The 21,180-nt window shown below is 44.2% G+C and overlaps 1 protein-coding gene across 1 annotated transcript in view; it reads left to right on the forward strand.

Moving 5' to 3' along the window:
- The window catches only part of SPTA1 (spectrin alpha, erythrocytic 1), a 63,617-nt gene that overhangs the window by 15,969 nt on the left and 26,468 nt on the right, over nucleotides 1-21,180 (forward strand). Inside the window, exons 14-29 of the mRNA XM_077760033.1 lie at nucleotides 324-528; nucleotides 1,944-2,125; nucleotides 3,451-3,694; nucleotides 5,180-5,302; nucleotides 8,477-8,694; nucleotides 9,485-9,577; nucleotides 11,267-11,404; nucleotides 12,593-12,744; nucleotides 13,556-13,742; nucleotides 15,641-15,742; nucleotides 16,816-16,907; nucleotides 17,718-17,862; nucleotides 18,627-18,808; nucleotides 19,478-19,577; nucleotides 19,692-19,889; nucleotides 20,655-20,798. Coding sequence (XP_077616159.1) covers nucleotides 324-528; nucleotides 1,944-2,125; nucleotides 3,451-3,694; nucleotides 5,180-5,302; nucleotides 8,477-8,694; nucleotides 9,485-9,577; nucleotides 11,267-11,404; nucleotides 12,593-12,744; nucleotides 13,556-13,742; nucleotides 15,641-15,742; nucleotides 16,816-16,907; nucleotides 17,718-17,862; nucleotides 18,627-18,808; nucleotides 19,478-19,577; nucleotides 19,692-19,889; nucleotides 20,655-20,798 — 2,505 coding nt within the window. The remainder of the gene's footprint in view (nucleotides 1-323; nucleotides 529-1,943; nucleotides 2,126-3,450; nucleotides 3,695-5,179; nucleotides 5,303-8,476; nucleotides 8,695-9,484; nucleotides 9,578-11,266; nucleotides 11,405-12,592; nucleotides 12,745-13,555; nucleotides 13,743-15,640; nucleotides 15,743-16,815; nucleotides 16,908-17,717; nucleotides 17,863-18,626; nucleotides 18,809-19,477; nucleotides 19,578-19,691; nucleotides 19,890-20,654; nucleotides 20,799-21,180) is intronic.

Here is a 21,180-nt window from a genome sequence, read left to right on the forward strand (position 1 = left end):
AGAAAAACATTGTCATCTTTCATGACAGCTCTCTGATTGTTCATAGTTGCATGGGGTGCCTTATTCAAAATGATCTTCAGGAACTATCTACACTCTGTAGAAATACATGCAAGAATCGATTAGTCTATCGTGTGCCGTGTGGATAGACGGAACGGCCACATGAGTTTGCTAACATTCTCTGGCTCGGTACTTGGACTACCACTGTTCCCTTGTGTCCTTTCCTTAATGCAGTTGTACTTATAGTGACAAGGAACCCCTATCCTCAAAATCCCTGCTGTCCATTCTTCAGATTAACAGCCTCCTTGTTTTTGGTCTTGTCTCAGGATACTCAGAACTTGAAGAGCCGGGTTAAAAAGCAGGAAGACTTTAAAAATGAATTGAAAGATAATCAACGGCTGCTCAATACGCTGGAGAAAACTGGCCAGGAAATGATTGAGGCTGATCACTATGCCTCCAACAAGGTGGCTGCTCGTGTGGCTGAGGTTGTCGGCCTCTGGAAGGAGTTGCTGGAGGCTATGGAGCAGAAAGGTTAGAAGCAGAGGTTTTGGTGAACGGCTAATTCCTAGATTCTGAAAACTGCCATTTTCATCTTCACCACCTTGAATTGTTCTGTGACCACTCTGAGAAGGAACACCACTCATTTCTTCCTGTATTGATCGAGGGGGGTTTATAATCCAACCTAAAGTTATCACAGGATTAAAAATGGGCAACTTTATGTTTTCTTCATGTATGTACGTTTAAGTGAAATTACTTTTGTTTTCTTCACTTTGCTCCCACTTTTTTTCTTCTTTCTCCCGAATAAATATCCTGGATCCATGAATCCAGCAAATTGGCTATGCACCTAAAACTAGAGTCCTTAAATTAGGTTTCACATATTTGGGTTCTATAGATGAGACAAGATATTATGACCCAGGCTATTCAATTAGACATTAAGACTGTCAGCACCGCAGCTGATATTCCTTCTAAATTTATTCTTATAAATAAGGCTTGACAACTTGCTTTTTCCCCCTCTTTGAGAGAGTTCAGGCTCAGCTGCAAGCTCTTAAAAACAAATCCCCACATGTCTACTTGAATAATCTCTACTTACCGTTAACTTCCTCCCTCTAGAAAATCAGTCAGGTGTAGTAATTAACACAAATAATGAGGTTTTCCCGTCATTATTCTCCTTGTTAGATGCAGACTCTGTCTATAGACACGGCTCTGCCCTAGTTATAGAAGAGATCATCCATGCTGACTCTGTTGTGTAGTATCCTGATTTGGGGTTTAAGAAAAAATCCCACCCAACAGTAACAGTAAGACATCACTACTATTCCCTACCATCAGGAGACACATTAATTGCCTCACAGATATAATGCAAATAATTGTCATAAGGCCAAAGAATGAAGAGCTTAGCTGAGAACAGTGTGGATAGTCAAGCCATTTTCTGGAAGAGAAAATTATGAGGCATGGCTCATGATGGGGACTGAGAAGGCCTGGCAATGTTCTGAGGCAGACATTTATTTAAAAAAAAAAAAAAAAAAAGAGGCACCTCCATCTTTTAAATGGAACCACTCCCAATTTTATACTTCTCTTGGGAAATGCGATATTTGGGTTTGAATCTCTTTGAAAAGGAGGTCTCGTTAGAGAGTAACAAATGTCATAGGAAAATACCCAGGATGGTTAAAATTTAATACAGGGAGACTGTAACTCACCAGGGAATAAACTGGCTGCTTATCTTTGTTTTGAGAATGAATGCTACTCTACGTAAAAACAAATGCCATCCGAAATCTACAAATTCAAGGTGATTTTTTTTTTTGTATAATCACACGTGAGATGGGTATATATATATATTTTCTTATTAGAATATCAAAATACTGTGTTTCTCCTTATGTTGATGGAAGGTGTGCTATTGTGTAACAAGAAAGAGCAATGGCGCCTGTCTCATTCCGAATGTCTTCTTCCAGGGACACAGCTGCATGAAGCTAACCAGGAGCTACAATTCAGGAACAACGCAGCGGATCTGGAGCACTGGCTGGACAAGGTGGAGGAGCAGGCCACGTCCGAGGACTATGGGAAAGGCCTGGCAGACATCCAAAACCTGCTCCGGAAACACACCCTCCTGGAGTCCGCTGTGACCCCTCGCCAGGTCGGTCACCAGCTCTTTGGAGGCCAGGGCACCCCTACAGGCTTCAAGCACACTTATGATAAGTAACTCTTGAAAGAGAAAGCAAGAAACCAAAGGTAAAGATTCCAAAGGTTTAGGTGGTCAGCTGCCCCTTCCTAAGACCTTCTCTAATGTAGCCATTGTCCCTGGTGCCCATGGCCTCTGTCAGAACCCCGTGGCTGGTGTAGCTTTGTGGACTCTCCCACCTTTGGCATCACACTGTCCCTCCCCAAAACCTGAGCTTCATATTCCAGCTCATCACTTACTAGTTAGGTCACCTTTGGTGTGTCTTTTCACCTGACTCACCTGTACAAGAAGGTTTGGACAACATTGCCTCTTCCTGTTCCAGTACTCCATGATTCAAAGTTTGAAAATATCTTCAATCCCACTTCTTTATTTTTTAGTTAAGAACACTGACACCCATAGCAGCGACATGACTTCCATGAGGTCACAGAGAACATTGGCAGTGGGGTGAGGGCTATGATGCAGATGTGTAGGCTCTTAGTTTCAGGGACATCCCACCAGACTGGGACTTAAGCTTATCCACTAAGTTGTTAGAGTGTAGACACTGTGTGATTTTCCAGAGAACCCAGTGGAGAACACACTTCTAGCTGACTCACTTTCATATCTGAGGGGTCCTAGCTTGTATTTTAAAATGACCCTGTTGTTCCTTAGAAAGTCCTACTGATCTGTCTTATTAAAATACACTTTGATGATGTCTGCTCTTTGGGTTAAATAGTAAAGGCAGGGTAATCTACAAGAAAAGAAAACATGAAACAAACCCAGACTCTTAAATTGCTCTGGAGGTCAGGGGTGAAATAAAGTAACAAAAATAGTGGCATTCCTTTTGGAAGCCTCACATATCATCCCTTGGGCATTATTCCTGCTGCACAACAAAGTTGAGCGTGGGAAGTTCCGTGTTAGTTACAGCTGCAGCTCAGGTTAAAGGGAGAGAAAGAGGGTGAAAGGGGAGCTGAGAGAGAAACTCTCCCTCTGCTTTCTTTGGGGCCACAATTTATTAACACTCCCCAACAGTTAAGGCTCTGATTATTGTGGGTTCCCTGATCTTCTTGGCACACTCTATACATATTCAGTCCTTCTGAAATGTGGTTTAAGAATTACTTTCCTATAAATAGCTCTTTGGTGATGAAATGGTCCTCAATATAGCAAGCCCTACCACACTGCCTCATGGATGTGGTTAGAAGTCATCACGTGGTACCTATGGGAGTGACCTCCCCATGCTGACTCCCTCCCCTTTCTACCGAATGATGGGATTTCCTGACACCCATTCTCTCTCTCTCTCCCAGGATCAGGTGGACACCCTCACAGACCTGGCAGCCTATTTTGAAGAAATAGGCCATCCCAATGCTGGCGACATACAAGCAAGGAAGGAGTCCCTGGTGTCCCGGTTTGAAGCCCTGAAGGAGCCCCTGGCCACCCGGAAAAAGAAGCTCATTGACCTTCTGCACCTGCTGCAGCTCTGCAGGGACACAGAGGACGAGGAAGCCTGGATCCAAGAGACAGAGCCCTCAGTGGCTTCCACCTACCTTGGTGAGTCCTTGAACATGAACAGGCTGAGCTTGGGCAAAGAACAAGGCGTGCAGACTGTTTGAGAGATCTGGGATCTCTCTGCAGAGTTTGCTCTCAGCTCGCTCTCCTCACACTCAGGAAAACATTTTCCAGTCCTCTATAGGAGTTTTTTTTTTTTTTAATCATACTGAAAAGTTTACCTCTTAGAATAAGACACAAACAGTGCCATGACCTGAAGACCTCTGGGAAGAGCTGGAGTGCTCAGCTTTCGCTACTTATTCTAACTTATTGCCAGGGTCGTTGGCTGAGCAGCCATGGTTTGAGGTACCAAGTGATTTTGTCTGTAGTGTTAGTGCCTCCCTTTTGTAATGATTGGAGCTACTACAAGGATAACAGGGGATGGAAGAGCAGAGAAAGTAGACTTCCCTTTCCTTCAAGACCTGTCAGGCCAGTGCCAGCCACGGTTGGAAGGCAAACTCAGTGTCCATGTACAGGGGACATCTATGAGGAGCTGATAATAATGGCAGTCTGGAAAAACTTCTAGAAGATAAAAGACCTCTTTGAAGGGTCTATGGGCACAGTTTCTGGAAATTCATTTAGTGGGAAGTTTAGGAAAGGGATAGGAAAGGGATGTTGAAGGCCCTGTGGATGGGAGACAAGGGAGAATAAAATCAACCCCTGGAACTGGGGAGCTAGAAGATGGAGGAAAACGAACAATACACACCAGTTAGTAGGTGCTGGTGAATGCTAACCACAAGGGAAGCATTTATGTGCTATTTTTAATCTTTACAAAGAAAACTTCAAAACAGATAACATGCCATTTTTTTTTTGGTGAATAAAACCTAAATTAGAAGATTTAATAATGTTCTGAACCCATGAGAATTAATTAGTAAGTGGAAGATCCTGTCTTTTGGAAAGTAATATGATGAACGTGGATCTTGAGAAACTTAACAGAAGACCATGGGGGGAGGGAAGGGGGAAAAAAAGTTACAGAGAGGAGGGAGGGAGGCAAATCATAAGAGACTCTTAAAGACAGAGAACTAACTGAAGGTTGATGGGGGTGGGAGAGAGGGGAAAGCAGGTGATGGGCATTGACGAGGGTACTTTTTGGGAAGAGCACTGGGTGTTGTATGGAAGCTAATTTGACAATAAATTATATTTTAAAAAAAGAAAGTAATATGAAGAAAGACCATTGGTTGCATGATGTTGGAAGTTTTATCTGAAGAGTTACTTGCCTTTCTACTTATCTTCCGAACAGAATAGTGACTCATTTATTATCTTTTGTAAAATAAGGAATTGAATTTTCCTATTACAAAGAAGCAAGGGAAAAAGCAACACTGAGGATAGTTAATTCAGGCAAATGGTATAAAGTTCAGAAAGTGCACTCAGTGATCACAACCTCAGAAGGAAGAACTTGTAGGTCCAAGAGTTATGAAAAGTCGAGTAGTCTCTTTTTATTCCATACACTAGAACAACACCAGGCCTTGAAATTATTTTTCTTTGTAGGCAAGGACCTGATTGCCTCTAAGAAACTTCTGAACAGACACCAAATTATCCAGGATGACATTGCCAGTCATGAGCCCCACATCCGAATGATAACGGAGAGGGGAAACAAAATGGTAGAGGAAGGTATGTATGGTTCAGGCTGAATTGGCCAACCATCACCATGCTAAACTTAAGGGAAGAAGATTGTTCAATTTTAGGGCTTCATGGGTATTTAAAACTATGTATGATCCACCTTCTCCTTCAGTGCAGAAAGTTGCCTTGGGCATTTCTGACAAGTACAATGATGACACAATGTTGCTTATGTATTCCAATAATAGGAACTCTCCTACCTCACAAACCAGTCATTTCTGTTTTTCAGTTAAGCCAAAATCGTTAAATAAAATACTTTAAGCCAATAACCAATATACTCTTCTGTAGAAGTTACAGAATTTAGAATTGAAGTTCTAAAGCCCCAAAAACAAATCACCCCCTTTTCCCACTTGGGAACTTCCAGACCTGTGAAGACTTCCCTTAAGTCCCTTAATAACCTGTGAAGGTTCGGGCACCTGGGTGACTCAGTTGGTTAAGCATCCGACTTTGGCTCAGGTCATGATCTCACAGTTCGTGGGTTCGAGCCCCACGTTGGGCTCTGTGCTGACAGCTAGCTCAGAACCTGCAGCCTGTCTTCGGATTCTGTGTCTCCCTCTTTCTCTGACCCTCCCCTGCTCATGCGGTCTCTCTCTCTCTCTCTTTCTGTCTCAGAAATTTAAAAAAAAAAAAAAGAACCTGTGAAGGTTCTCAGTGTCTTATAGTCTTGATGGTAAATAGCACCATTTATTTAAATCCCTTACTTTGTATCCTTTCGGTATGTACCTTCCTCCTGGTCTCCGGTCTTCAGAAAACGGTACTGCTTAAATACGATGTTCAAAACCAAGCATCAATTTCCAAGTATGTTACAAGCAACAGTAGATTACACTGGGATTGTTCCTCCCTTGATTCAAGAATAAATTGTGGCCAAGAAAAAGAATAAATTGTTGCCAGCCACCATCCCGTTATCAAAAGTATAGTTTAAAATTCACGTTGCAAAAAGTCAGATCTCAGCAGTGATTTATTCGTGGTTGCTATTTTACTATAGTGATTCGCCTTATTTTTTTTCTCAAAATCTCCAATTGTAATTGTGGATCTTATCTATGTCTTTCAGTTCTATCAGTTTCTGTTTCATGTATTTTGAAGCTGTGTTAATTGTGTGCATGTATATTTAGGTTTGTCGTGTCTTCTTGATGAATTTAAATCTTTAACATTATGGTATAGCTCTCCATACCCCTGGTCATGCCCTGAAGCCTACTCAGTGTGACTTTAATAGTGTCACACCAGCTGTCTTTGATTCATCTTTACACAATATGTATGTCTCTATCTTTGCTTACACTCTGTTACTTTATATAAAGCAGATTTCTTATAGACAGCATATAGTTAAGCTTTGATTTTATGGTATGCAATCTGGTAATCTCTCCCTGTTAATGGGATTGTTTGGACCATTTACAGTTAAAGCAATTATCAGTATGGTTAAGCTTAAATCTAGCATCTTGCTATTTGTTTCTCTTTGTCCATCAGTTTCCACTGTCTTTGGATTAAGTTTTCATGCGTGATTCCATTTTTTTCTCCATATTAATTGAGTAGCTATAGTTCTGTAGGTTATATTATAGGGGAGTTGTGTGTATGTGTGTTTATTTTAGAGTAGTGATTCTCCACTTGTGGTTTTGTGGGTTTCATACTAATGCTAAGACATTACTTGCCTTTCTCATATCCATTCTTTCCTAAGTGCACAGTGAAGTTTTCTGCATGATGGGTGATAATGCCTTTGCTCTAATGGTTAATAGAATATATACTTGTATATTCTTTTGTTTTAAAAACCTCGGTTTCAACTTCTGAAAGGGTGACCATTAAATAATTTTTAAAGTTTATTTATTTATTTTAAGAACGGGAGAGTAGGGGAGGGGCAGAGAGAGAGACAGAGAGAGAGACATAGAGAATCCTCAGCAGGCTGTGCACTGTCAGAGCACAGCCAAATATGGGGTTCAAACCCGAAACTATGAGATCATGACCTGCGCCAAAATCAAGAGTTGGATGCCTAACTGGCTGAGCCATCCAGGGGCCCTTTGCCTTCATTTTAAAACACATTTTCAGGGTACATAAAATTCTTGAGAGGAAATTTCTCTCTTTCCGTACGTTAAAGACGCTGCTGAATTGTCTTTTGACTTACGGAGTTTCTGATGTGAAGTCTGCTCTCACCATGATCTCTGCTCCCCCGTGTGGAATGTGTCTCTTTTCTCTCTTACCCTTTTAAGCGTTTAATCACTGGTTTTTGGAAATTTGATGACAGTATAATTTGGTGTGGTTTGACAATCAATGTTTGTTTGTTGGGTGAGGCAATCATCGACCCTCTTGGAACCTCTAGGGAAGACTGCAGCCTGGAACTGGTTGCGAATTGGTGCCCCTACTGGGGTGTGATTCCGCTGAGAACCCGCCTCCTGTGTTATGAGCCCGGCGCACTTTGCGGCGGCGCTGACTTTATCTGCAGCCCTACGTGGGCCTAAGGGATTTGGGGTCTCCTGCTTTGGAGTCACCTTTCCCTCACCTGGAGGAGTCTCCTCACACACGCGTGCAAGGGGTCATCAGTCTAAGTCAGGAGGGGATCCGACCACACGCCTCTGAAGCCCCATCTCTGTGTGGTGCCCTTCTTCAGCCCTCTGCTCCGGGAGCCCCGGCTCTGGGCTGCCTGCTCAGCTCAGTTTGACAGCCAGTTCTGCTTGGCTCCAGCCTCCGGCACAGCCTCGAGACTCCCCCATGTGTGGGGGGACATCTCATTTCTTTCCCTTCTCTCCTGAGTCACGATCCTCTGCCTGCTGTCTGAACATCATCGTATCCTGCAATTTGCCCTGTTTTCTAGTCGTTAGGGTGTTCCTGCGGTACAAAGGCCCTTCTGGGCACAAAGGACATCTGTTGGATTTTCTGTTGACTCTAGACAGTGTGTTTTTGGAACTCTGAGCAGGACCCAGATCTAGGTACTCTGTTCCAGGTCTGTATACTACAGACTATACCACCTCATTCACCATCACACACATCCACCCAGCCTCCGTTAGCACCTCTTGATCCTCAGTCTCACTACAGCCCAGTTTCCAGGAAGTTAGGCAAATGGCCACAGGGACTGTACACGGTAGCATCCTCCTATCCCCCTTCTCTCTTCTGGGTCACCAAAAGGATTGAAGTATAGTGATGTTAACGAAGGGAATACTCCCCCTTCCTCTAACTACTCCATAGGGCACTTTGCTGCAGAAGATGTGGCCTCCAGGGTCAAGAGTTTGAATGACAACATGGAGTCTCTTCAGGCTCGAGCAGCGAGACGGCGGAATGACCTGGAGGCCAATGTCCAGTTCCAGCAGTACCTGGCTGACCTGCATGAAGCAGAAGCCTGGATTCAAGAGAAGGAGCCTATTGTAGACAACACTAACTATGGGGCCAATGAAGAAGCAGCTGGGGTACAGGGGGCACGGGGGTGGACACTGTCTAGGGCTCACCAAATGCTACCAGACGTTGTGATGGCTACATGTTCTGCTAGATTACTTGGGGTTTCCAGAGTAAATACATTTGGCCTTCACCAGTTGGGACAACCTTGGAGTTGACATGGATCCTAAAAGGCACGCTACATTTTCCTGATCCCACAGAGATCTGTAGATTCCTTAAAGATGATCTAACCCCAAAAAGGCATAACCAGAGATCCATGCCTGTCTTGGACCCGCCCTAAACTTTTCAGGCTAACCTTGAATTTCACAATCCAGCCACAGTTGTAAGGTCTATGCACTATCACTACTTTATTGAAATAAAATCAGGTAGCCATGTACCCCAAGGGTCGTAATTATCTTCTATGTTTTGTGCATTGCCTTATGATAAGCTGGTATAGTATTTAGCAAACCTTCAGCTCTACGGATAATTGCGGTGGGCATCTAAAGTACACTGATGTTGAATCCTACACAGTAACATCATAGCAACACCCCCTTCTCGCTGTGATGCGTGTTGATAAAACATTTGTGCAATTTTGAGTTAGTTTTGATTAAGCAAATATATCAAAATTGTTGATCTTCTCACTCCTATTTTCCTGATACTTGTACATTTAGAGTTGACAAAAGACCTTTTTATTATAGATGGAAAATGTCTCTTACTGAGAATTAGAATGACTGATATAACCCCCAAGAATAGCCCCAACACCCCGAGGGATGCCTAGTGATCTCCTCGTATTCAATTCTGATGATCCTTCCTCAACAAATCCAGGCTCTTCTAAAGAAGCACGAAGCTTTCCTGGTGGACCTGAGTGCCTTTGGGAACAGTATGCAAGCCCTGAGGGACCAGGCGGAGGTCTGCCAGGTGAGAAGGCTTCAAGATGCCAGGAGCCACACTCCCCGTGGGAGGAAACTGGACTCTCTTTATTGCTGGCTGTTACTTCCAATAACCTAGGAAACAATTGCAAAGAAAATACTAAATTCTAGGGTCCATTTCAGCAGATAAGTCTCTTCATATGTTTGCAGAGATTGAATCCGGAAGGGATTAAAGTGCAATCATGTGCACATTGATGTACTCACTCTTGCTTTCCGTTTTCCTTCCTTTTATAATTCCATTCCTGTTTCTTTCCTGCCTTCTTTATTTTCATCTCATTATTACAGTCCTTCCTGAGTCCTTTCTTCCTTCTTAATTGTCTTCCCCCTTAGACTCATTAAATATCTACCCAGTGCCAGCAGGAATAAAAAATAATCCCAATGGCAGGAAAAGTCCGGTCAATTAAGAGATCAGAAATTTCAGGAAATAAGTGCATATGATAGATATCTGAACAGAAGGAAGGGTCTCAGAAAAAAGAGTGCTCCCCTCTCCTGAAACAAGCATGTTGGAAAGTAGGAAGATCCTCACAGATGAGGTGAACCGCTTTATCTGAGTTATTTTTTTAAGGTGGTATACTGTGCAGATGAGGACAGGAAGGGCTTTTCCAGGCAACAAGCTATGGGAGCAGAGGCACCAAAGCACAGAATGACCAGGTGTGTTTGTGAGACGGGACATGCAAACGGTGGAGACTGTGCAGCTGGCCGGGAACCAAGCTGGCAGTGAAGTCTTGTCCAGAAGAGTGGTGGGGGCTCCTCCTTGGGGGCAGCAGAAGGAACAACAGAAACACCTGGAACAGCCTTTCTAAGGAGAGGCTGTGGACTCACAGGCCCGGAGCAGGCAACACATGTGGGCAGCGCATGCCCAGTAACCACATGTGCAAAGAGTCCATGAGTCTGCCTTCCTTGGCTTGCTTGGCGGACTGTAAACACGAGCAGACGGGTATGTGTGCCTGTGTGTGTTGAAAACATGCGGTACTCAAGGTCTATAAAACCAGAGGGGCCTGTGAGGGGAGCTATACATCCTCCATTCTGATAGGAAGGACTGAGTCATTGATTACAAAGGGGGATCGTATTTTGTTCATTCTCTCTGAGGTGTGATATTGGCAGAAAGTATATCAGGATAAAATCAAATCCCTTGGAGAGAGAGCAGTTGCTTGCTAAAGAGAGATACAAGATCTTTGATCCCAGTTTATGGTCTCAATTTAAGAAATTCTGTGGCCTTTTCTGTGCTGTAGAAAAACATCTCTAAAAACAAAAGCCCACGTTTCCTTGACATGATAATTTAAGGGCTAAGAGGTCAGAAGGATGGTCAGTGGAGGCCCAGGAAATGGAGAAGGTGATGAGAGTGGGTCTTTCATTTTCTCAAACAAGCTTCTGAAATGTTGAGGCATTTAATCCCTTATTACCTGCTTTACGAACTGGTGGCTTAGAGCATTTACTATGTTTCTGACAAACTACATACTCACTTGCTCATTCTGTGTCCATATCCCCCCTCCTGCCCATCCTCTCTTATATCAGGGTGAAGAATATCTCTGGGAATGACATATCGCCATCTCTCTCTTACTGGCAGCCATGTGGGAGGATCGAGCCTGAGGCTCTCCCCTGTGGTCAGCCCAGGGACAGCCCACCACCTTTGGGTCCAACAGGTGCCTGACATGATCTGCTTCCTGCTTTTGTCTAGCAACAACAGGCTGCACCAGTGGAGGGAGCTGCCCGAGAACAGAGGGTGGTGGCTTTGTATGACTTCGAGGCCCGTAGCAAACGAGAAGTCACCATGAAGAAAGATGACATCTTAACTCTGCTCAGTTCCATCAACAAGGTGACTCTTCCTTCCAGCCTTCTTCCTGTTGGCAAGATGGCCCTTCCATAGCCAACTCTCCCAACCTTGCTATATACCCATATACCGGCCAATCAACATCTTTCTATTGCTGTCTGTCTTAAATCACCATAGTTTATTAAGTAGTAGCTTCCCTCCAGATATTGTGTAAGATCCTGTATATATCTGTGGGGATTACATACAAATTACAGTTAACAAAATGAAGACTCAAAGAGGTTCAGTAATTAGCCCAAAGACATATGAGCTATGAATGGCAATTCTGTGACACTAAATTGTCCCTTTCTTCTCATCTCCTTGCTTGTCTCTCTTCTGTGCCAATGACCCTAGTGATGGGACACCCATGGCCAGGGTCAAGGGGATCCTGAATAAAAAGAAGTCTTTTGTCCACTTGCTTTTCTTTAATGGGTCAGACAGAGGCTGTGAGAAAGTAACAAAATATTGGCTCTTTTTTAAAAGAGCTCAAATAACATTTTTACATTCTAATAATTTCCAAAATGTATTGTGAAGAAAAGAAGAGAGTTCAGAATATGAGGGCAAGTGAATTTTTGAGAGGCAGGGTGGACGTTCCATGATCAAATGAGCTATGTGCCAGTCTCACTTTGTCTTTGCCCAGGCTTCTCCCCATCACCACGTTGTGCTCTGAGGACGTTAACTCCAGAGCTTTAGCCCAGTAACACCCATCCCCCCAAAACACTCTGTGGGGACCAGGGTGATACTGAAGCACAAAGCATCCACATTAGTGAGTTTCAGAGCCACGCACAACTTTTAGTCACTCTGGGAGGCGGAGGGAGACAAGTCATTCTTGTCAGACATGGATGCTATTGTCAGACATGGATGCTTCGTCTCCAAGAAGCCTGGTTTGATGCTGGCTCCATGGTGTTTTCCGTGAGTTCTTCGTGGACCAGGTGCCCCAGCATTAGGAGAGCTGTCTTTGATCTTTGAAAACCTCCACCATAGTTAAAAGTCTAATGTCACACGTCAAGTTCCTTGATTTCAGAGCCTGACTTGTACGATTCCTGCAAGTCCTGAACATGCCAGCCATAGGCAATGGTTGGCTTCTCTTGCCCTCAGTCTGTGGCTGTGCCTACAGGCTTCATTACGAGAGCTTTGCTAAGACTATTTGTGCTTTTCCAAGACTTAAGGAAGGATCATGGTTCTCTCTCTCCTCAGGACTGGTGGAAGGTGGAAGCTGGTGACCACCAAGGCTTTGTGCCTGCTGTCTACGTCAGGAAACTGGCTCATGACGAGTTTCCTACGCCCCCGCAGCGGCGTCAAGAAGAACCAGGCAGCATCACCAAGCGCCAGGAACAGATTGAGAACCAGTAAGTTCTGGAGGCTGTGGAACTGGATAGTACTTGGCTGACCATTTCTTACTGGCAAAGACACTTTTCATGGCTCTGCAGCTGTTTGATTAGAGATGTCATTGTAAACTCACAGATTCTAGGAGCTAAAAATAAACTTAGGGTCCTTCAGATACTTCATATGAAGAAAGGAACCCTAGAACCATTAAGTTGATTGCTTGAGGTCAGACACTTAATAGAGCCACATCTTCTGACTCCCTGCCCAGTGTTCTGAGGGTTATCGAAGGGTCTTCCGATTTCCACGTGAACTTTGTTTACTGTACCAGGCTGTTTCTCACCCAGCTATCAGAAGTCACATGAAAATCTCACATCTATAAAGTAGGGAATGGACATTACCAGTCACACTATGGGAACATTGACATTTTTATTATTTTTTAAATTTTTTAAATGTTTATTTTTGATTGAGAGGGAAACAGCACAAGTGGGGTGTGGGGCAGAGAGAGAGGGAAACAGAATCCAAAGCAGGCTCCAGGCTCTGAGCTGTCCGCACAGAGCCCAATGCGGGGCTTGAACTCACACAAGATCATGACACCCAACTGACTGATCCACTCAGACACCCTGACATTTTTATCATTTTTAATGGAACCCTGTGTGTGTGTGTCTCTCTGCTCTCAAGGCTGTTTCCTCCCAGCTCTATTTCCTCCTCTCCTCTGTTGTTCTTCTTTTTGATTTTCCCTCTCTTTCCTTCTTGTCCTTCCACTCTCCCTCTCGCACCCTCTCTACCCTTCTGTGTCTCCTCCGTGTTTCATGACGCCTTCCCGTTCGCACACAGGTACCGCTCCCTCCTCGATAGGGCAGAAGAGCGCAGGCGTCGCCTGCTGCAGCGCTACAATGAGTTCTTGCTGGCCTATGAGGCGGGCGACATGCTGGAGTGGATCCAAGAGAAAAAGGCAGAGAATACAGGGGTGGAGCTGGATGATGTCTGGGAGCTGCAGAAGAAGGTTGACGAGTTCCAAAAGGTGAGAACGAGCGATGTTCCGCTCTAGATGGCTTTCTGATGGTGACTACTGTTTCCATATACCCCACGCTGGCTCCTGAGCGGTTCCTCAACTTCACATTTGCTAATATCCTTCCCAGAGCTGCCGAGGGCCCCACATTTCCAATCTCTTTCTGGGTATTGGGGCTGAAAGGAAAAAGCAGAGGAGCCCAGTGGCCCTGCCTCTGCAGCCTGTGGTCCCTGCTGCTCCCAGACCCTCCTGGGATTGCTTTTCTCTGTGAGTTCTTCAGCATTTGCCCCACCCTGCGCTGTGTTCTGGGAGCTCAGGTTGAGGTGGGAGGCTGTGGGACTCCGAGGAAGGTCTAATTATGGGCAGAAGTTGGGGTGGGGAGGTGGGAAGAACAACCTGACTTTATAGCTAGACTGTTTCTTTTCTTTTTTTTTTTTTAAGTTTTTATTTACTTATTTTAGGAGACAGAGGGACAGAGAGAAAGAGGGAGAGAGAATCCCAAGCAGGCTCCAGAACTCTCAGCACAGAGCCTGACACAGGGCTCAATCCCACAAACTGTGAGATCATGACCTGAGCCAAAATCAACAGTTGGACTCTTAACTGACTGAGCCACCCAGGCACCCCTACAGCTACACAGTTTTTAATTTTCTGCCTGCTTAAAACCCTCCATTCATTCCATCTGTTAGCTAGCAGTGGATATAAGTGCCCCCCTCTTCCTTTCTTTTTTTAAAGATGACTTTGAGATAAAATTCAAGGTGACATATCGATAGATAGATAGATAGATAGATAGATAGATAGATGATGGATAGATGATAGATAGGTAGACATATGGGCAGATTGATAGATATATAGACATATGAATAGAGAAAGAAAGAAAGAAAGAAAGAAAGAAAGAAGGAAAGGAAGGAAGGAAGGAACAAAGAAAGAAAGAAAGAAAGCAAGAAAGAAAATGATAGATACATAGAGAATAGATAGGTAGACATGGGTAGATAGATGACAGATAAATAGAAATAGATGATAGATAGATAGATAGATGATGGATAGATAGATGATAGATAGGTAGACATATGGGCAGATTGATAGATACACAGACATATGAATAGATAGATAGACAAGAAAGAAAGAAAGAAAGAAAGAAAGAAAGAAAGAAAGAAAGAAAGAAAGAAAGATGATAGATACATAGATACATAGAGAATAGATAGGTAGACATGGATAGATAGATGATAGATAAATAGAAATAGATGATAGATGATAGATAGATAGATAGATAGATAGATAGATAGATAGATAGATAGATAGATAACAGGGATTATAAGGATTATATACACACACATAGAACACATAAGGAAAGAGAAAAGAGGACAGTGAAAAGAAGGGAGTCAAGGACAAAATATTAAAAGAACGCCAAGAATGACATTCCCACAAGGAAGCTCATAGAAGCCTTTGTACAAGGTAATGGACAATAACGTCCCCACAGGCGTGGTGCTGAGCTCCTCAGAGGTGTTTCTTACAACATGACTTAGCCCAAGCAGACTGCAGCTTACTCTGTGAAATTCTACAGAAGGCAAAGGAATTTGTTTTGCTTGGAAAGCACACAGTATGTAGCTCAGATAGAGACCCCTCTGATGGCCTCACTTAACCCAAGAGAGTTTTAAGGAATCTAGGAGACTGAATGTGCTTCACACTCCAGAAAAGTAGCAGCCCTCTTGCCAAGTTCTCAATAGCCACTGAGGGTCAGGGAGTTTAAGGTAACTCTTCTTAGTGGCAGATCAGAGGACGTCTCCTTGTGCATCGTGAGCAAGGTTAGCAATATGTTTAATATTAGTCAAGTGTGGGCAGAGATGAACAGGAAGATATGAAGATTCCTGAGAAGGGGATTTATACCTCTTTGGACAAATTTTCCCACCCAGGATTTGAAGGCCAATGAGCCTCGGCTGAGGGATATTAACAAGGTGGCAGATGATCTTCTGTTTGAAAAGCTTCTAACGCCAGAAGGAGCTCAAATACGTCAGGTAAGTGAAGCTCCTTCCATTTCTCCTTGCCACCAGGCTGAGATCTGGGGAGGGGGGCAGGGTCTACATTTCACTTAAATACACTCAACGGTCTATTCCACAGATGAGCTGGAATAGGCAGAAGGTATAAAGCTGGCTTCAGAAAAAGTCAAAGACAATAGTTCAAACAATCCAACCATATATATATTTAAACTGATCTGAAATCTAGAGATCGCAGCACATACCTCCATCTTTGCTTACAGACACAGAAAATTCATGCCCAAATCCATGAATACAAAGAAAATGCAAGCGGGAGGGGGGTGATGGGCATGGAGAAGGGCATTGTGGAGATGAGCATTGAGTGTTATATGGAAACCAATAAACTATTAAAAAAAAGAAGAAAATGCAAATCAGAAGCTATGATAGTAGAAAAGGGTTAGCAGGAAAGCTCAGTGGAAGAGACTAGTGCCGATGAGATCTGATGAAGGAAGGAGAAAAGATATAGGACAGTAGAGATGGGAGGTGGGGCATTCTAGACCTGATTTTGATTGAGACCTCTGGTTCCATAAAAGATCTGATAAACATAAGGGGGATGTCCAGTCCAGCAATCTGGGCTGTCATAAACCAGGAAAGATGTGTTCTCTGCCTTTTATGGTGGTTGACACAGGGTGAGAGGGAGAAGGGGTGTGCATAGGAATAACTTGCTTACTCTTTATAGAAAGTAGAGCTCTAAGAGGTTGTGTAGTTTGGTCAATCCAGGATGCAGAAATATCATAAAAACTTTGAACTACTAAGGCAACACATTCCATTCATCTTTTGGAGATTGTAATTAGTCTCTGAGGGAGCACACATCAGTTGCTGATCTGGGGCTGATGGTTCCACCCTGGAACATCATCTGGGGAAGGAAAATTATCCCTTGCTTAACGGCATGAATGAGGGCCAAGCTCAAACTATCCAGGAAAGAAAGAGACCTATGCAGTTTCAGAAGCAACCTCATGGAAACAGCCCTGATGCGAGCTCATCTGGTCTTTGGACAACACTGAGCTCTCCGAGTTAGCTTTCTAGCAGACTCCTGTTGTGTCTGCCTCTTTTAGGAGTTGAATCATCGCTGGGACTCCTTACAGAGGCTTATGGAGGAGCAGCAACAGCTGCTGGGCAGCGCCCATGCTGTCGAGATGTTTCACAGGTGAGGAGGGAACCCAGAAAGGCAGTGCTGCCCTATAACCCACTCAAAGACCCCCAAGTCTAATGACTGTAGGGAGGCGTCGCTGTCAGTACAGCTACCCTGAGACAGAGCTAAGAGGGGGTCTGGTGTCTCAGTAGTAGATTCCTCACTTGGCACATTGGGTCCTCACAGACAAGAAGACCTGATTTCCTGGTGCCTGGGCTTGGGTCCTGATGCATAATTAGTAGGTTGCATGATAGTTAATGAAGCATGGAGTAGAAACAAAGGGTTTAAGTCATGATATTTCTGGACTAGCAGTAGACAACAGGTATCACATCGACTCTATTGATTCAACTAGTTTTTTGTACATCAGATTCCAAATCTTTGTCTACACACACATAGGTGAATAAGCAAACACACAAACAAAATGGCAACCAAATGCCTTCACCATGTATACATATATTTTTGGGCACTCAGAGAAGAGAAAGGGAAATGCAGACAGGTCTGGCTGCTTAGAGAGACTTAAGGTGGAAAGCCAGGAAGCAATCAAGTGTGCACTCCGCTGCCAGGCCAGCTGGTACAGACAGGCTCCACGGTGTGGCAGTGGAATAACCTTGAGAAAATGGCCCCCATATGGTTGAGTTTTGCTGATAGAAAATGGGAATGGTCATTGTAACTATGCCTCAGGTATCTGTTGGGACAATTCAGTGAGCCTACATTCTAGCACATCAGAAAGGGTGATGGGGATGATGGGAGAAATGACTTCCTTTGAGCCAGCTGGTCTGCCTCTGGAGTCTGCTGTCACTCTAGTCCTTTACTCTTGTGAACCAGAGATGCAGATGACATGAAGGAGCAGATTGAGAAGAAGCTCCAGGCCCTCAGGGCTGCTGATCCCGGCTCAGACCTGTTCAGCGTTCAGGCCCTTCAGCGGCAGCATGAGGTCTTTGAGAGAGACCTTACGCCTCTGGGAGAGAAGGTGAGGTGTATGCTCCCGAGCTGTCCCCATGTCTCCCCTTCCTCATTTACACCTCTCCATGCCCTCCTCATTGCTTTTATTCCCCAGTCCCTCACTCTTCTACTTCTCCTTATTTTCCTCCATACTTGCTCTTAGATCTGTCCCTACGGTATGTCAAAAGGACATGCCCAGGACCATGAACACAGAGGGAAAAGCATATTGTAGTGACTTCTATTGTCCAAGTCCCTCTATAGTGGGTTCCTGGCCTAGACCATAGAGAGGACCTCAGCCTCAGACAGAGGGAGAGCTGGCCACCCACACCCACACCTTGCCCCGGGTCACACATGCTGCAGTTTCCTTTGCGAGGAACCGACAACACTTAATCCCACTCCAACTTAAAAGTAAGCTCTGGAACTTGCCAGATGCACTCTGGACTAACACAGGGGCAACATGTGGTTTGGCATTCTCATGCAGAGTGAAAAGAGCACACAAAATGACCATATTAAAAAGATCTTCACATTAAAAGTCAGGACCCTTGGGGGCTCATAACTGATGTTGCCACTAACCAGCAAAGTCACTTAACTGACACCTTCTTATCTTAAAAACAAGGATGATAATGTCAGGTTTGACTACTTCGGGGAGTTACCATGTGTACGAAAAGGGTTGGCATTATTTTATGAACTAGTAAGATATTCTTGGACCTCACTGTTGTCTCTTTGAGGAGTGAACATGGGCAAGGCTCAGAAGTGTTATTTTGCTGAGATGCAGTCCTTGCACCTCCTCAGGTGACCATGTTGAGGGAGACGGCAGAGCGGCTGAGTGAGTCCCACCCAGATGCCGCTGGTGACCTGCAGAACAAGGGAATGGAGCTGAAGGCGGTGTGGGATGAGCTTCTAGGGTGCACGGAGGACCGTAAGCACAACTTAAATGAAGCCCGGAAATTCTACATGTTCCTCAACAAAGCCAGGTAAAGCTCCAGAGGCAGACTATGCCTATTAACTGCTAATGGAGTAAGAAATGGGTCCCGGTCTCAATGACAGCATGGAGTATGTGTGTGCGCGTGTGTGTGTGCGCGTGTGTGTGCGCGCGCACGTGCGCACACACATGCATACATGAGCGTGTGCTGGCAGAGCACATACTGGATCCTATTAGGAATAAAAGTAAAAGCAAAGAGATACCTTCCTTGAGATTCCATGTAAGATAGGTCTTTAAACTGAAGAATCTACTTTTGAGTGACAAGAATCAGGAGGAGTAATGGATTATGTGTGGGACCAGGATTTGAGTGTCTGGGTTCGAGTCCAGATGTCTATTTTTACTTACACTACATAAGAACATCACTTACATTCCCCAGGCTGACCTACTCATCTGTAAACTGAGGACAAAACAGTTCCCAGAATTCTCTACAGGATTATTGCAAGAACTGAAAGAGATAATATATGTGAAGACAGTTTCAAACATGGGGGTTGCCATTATTAAGTCAAACAATGTAAACACAACTAAGAGCTACGAGGCAGATAAAGACAGATGGAAGGTGTTGCTCTGGAAATGTTTTCCAGAAAGGGACAGGCCAAGGACAGAGAGCCCTGTGACAAGCTGCGAGGTTGTCTTCTCGATCCCAGTATGTCTGTTTCTCTAGGGACCTAGAGAACTGGATGAGTGGCATTGGTGCCATGGTGTCATCAGAGGAGCTGGCTGAGGATTTAACTGGCACAGAGATCCTCCTGGAGCGACACTGGGTATGGGCTACAAAAGCCACAGCCACTGATCACATGACCTCCCAACCTTCCCTGATTTTATGACTCTGATGAGATGTCACTGGCGGCACCAGTCTCTTCCCTTTCCCAACGCAGGGACATTATGCTGACATGGAGGCTCAGGATCCCACCTTCCAGGCCTTAGAAGACTTCGGTGCAGAACTTATAGGAAGTGGGCACCGTGACAGCCCTGAAATTCAAGAAAAGCTTGAAGTGGTCAGGCAAGAGAAAGGTGACTTGGAGAAAGCTTGGGACCGACGCAAGAAGATGCTAAATCAGTGTCTGGAGTTGCAGGTAAAGCAAACTTGACACTGTTCAGCAGGATAACTTCAGTCTGTTCCTTCTCTGCCAGTGGGCATAGTTACCCCAGGTGCTCATTTCACTGGGCTTACCATAAGCACAAGGACATTTCTTCACCATCTGCCATTGTAGTCTCATCATTGTGGTGTTCTCTGCTCTGATCCCTTGTTAGAAGAGCCAAACAAAATGGGGGTCAGCTCTTGGCATGGGATGGGATGATTATAATGTATTTATTCATTGAGAGTTTGGTCGATTGATTCTTATTCTGCTGTGTGCAGAATCCCAGAAACAGAAAGATTAGTAAGATAATGTCCCTTTTCTTAAATAGTGAAATTAGTCATGTAGACAGACCACTCCAGCACAGTAAGATGATTATTAATAACGCAAAATGTATGAATATTTTGAGGCCAAAGAAGAGGGAGTGATTATCGCCAGTGAGGGAAGGTTGATGACTGTGAGGGTACTGTTTATGAGAGTCCTAGAGAAATAACCAGCCAGCATCCACCAGGTGCAGTGTATGGGAAACAGTACCCTGGGAATGGAACCCATATAAATATACACTATAGCTTATTTAAAAACAAAAGATGTGGTTTCAGGGAAGAGTAAAAGGTCCAGGATAACTAAGATTCATGGTATGAATGTTTCTTGGAAGAATACAAGCACCCCTTATGAGATCTCTTATATCGGTATCATAGGAGAGGGATAGATTCTTTCCTTGGTGTCTTGGATTGAATATAAACTCGCCTTTCATTCCCCTAGTTGTTCCGTGGAAGCTGTGATCAGGTTGAGAGCTGGATGACGGCGCGAGAGAGTTTCGTGAGGTCAGACACTGCGGGCCCCTTAGACAGTCTGGAGGCCTTGATGAAGAAACGGGAGGATTTGGCCAAGGCAATCACTGCCCAGGTAGTAACAACCAATATAAGAGTTCCAATAATAAAGATTAGTGATGAGAACAGAAATACTAATACAAACATGTCATTTTATGCTTTAGAAGTATTTTAATTCCCCTTTGCTTCTTACAGAAATCTCTGCAGTAGATAGGGGAACTTGACCCTGGGACTTAGCCTTACCCAAGTCACACGTGGCGTCGGAGTGTCTTACTGCAAGCCCAGCCTTTTATTTTTATTTTATTTTTTTTTTTAATAGTTTATTGTCAAATTAGTTTNGCCTTTTAAAACCTAACTTTTAGGATTGGAAGTGACTAGTGCTCGCTTCGGCAGCACATATAGTAGAATTGGAAGTGACTTTATGTACTGCTGAGGCCAACATCCCACCCAGTGCAGGA

The sequence above is a fragment of the Crocuta crocuta genome, unplaced genomic scaffold, assembly GCF_008692635.1.
Source record: "Crocuta crocuta isolate KB4526 unplaced genomic scaffold, BGI_CrCroc_1.0 scaffold133, whole genome shotgun sequence".
In the NCBI taxonomy this organism is placed as follows: Eukaryota; Metazoa; Chordata; class Mammalia; order Carnivora; family Hyaenidae; genus Crocuta; species Crocuta crocuta.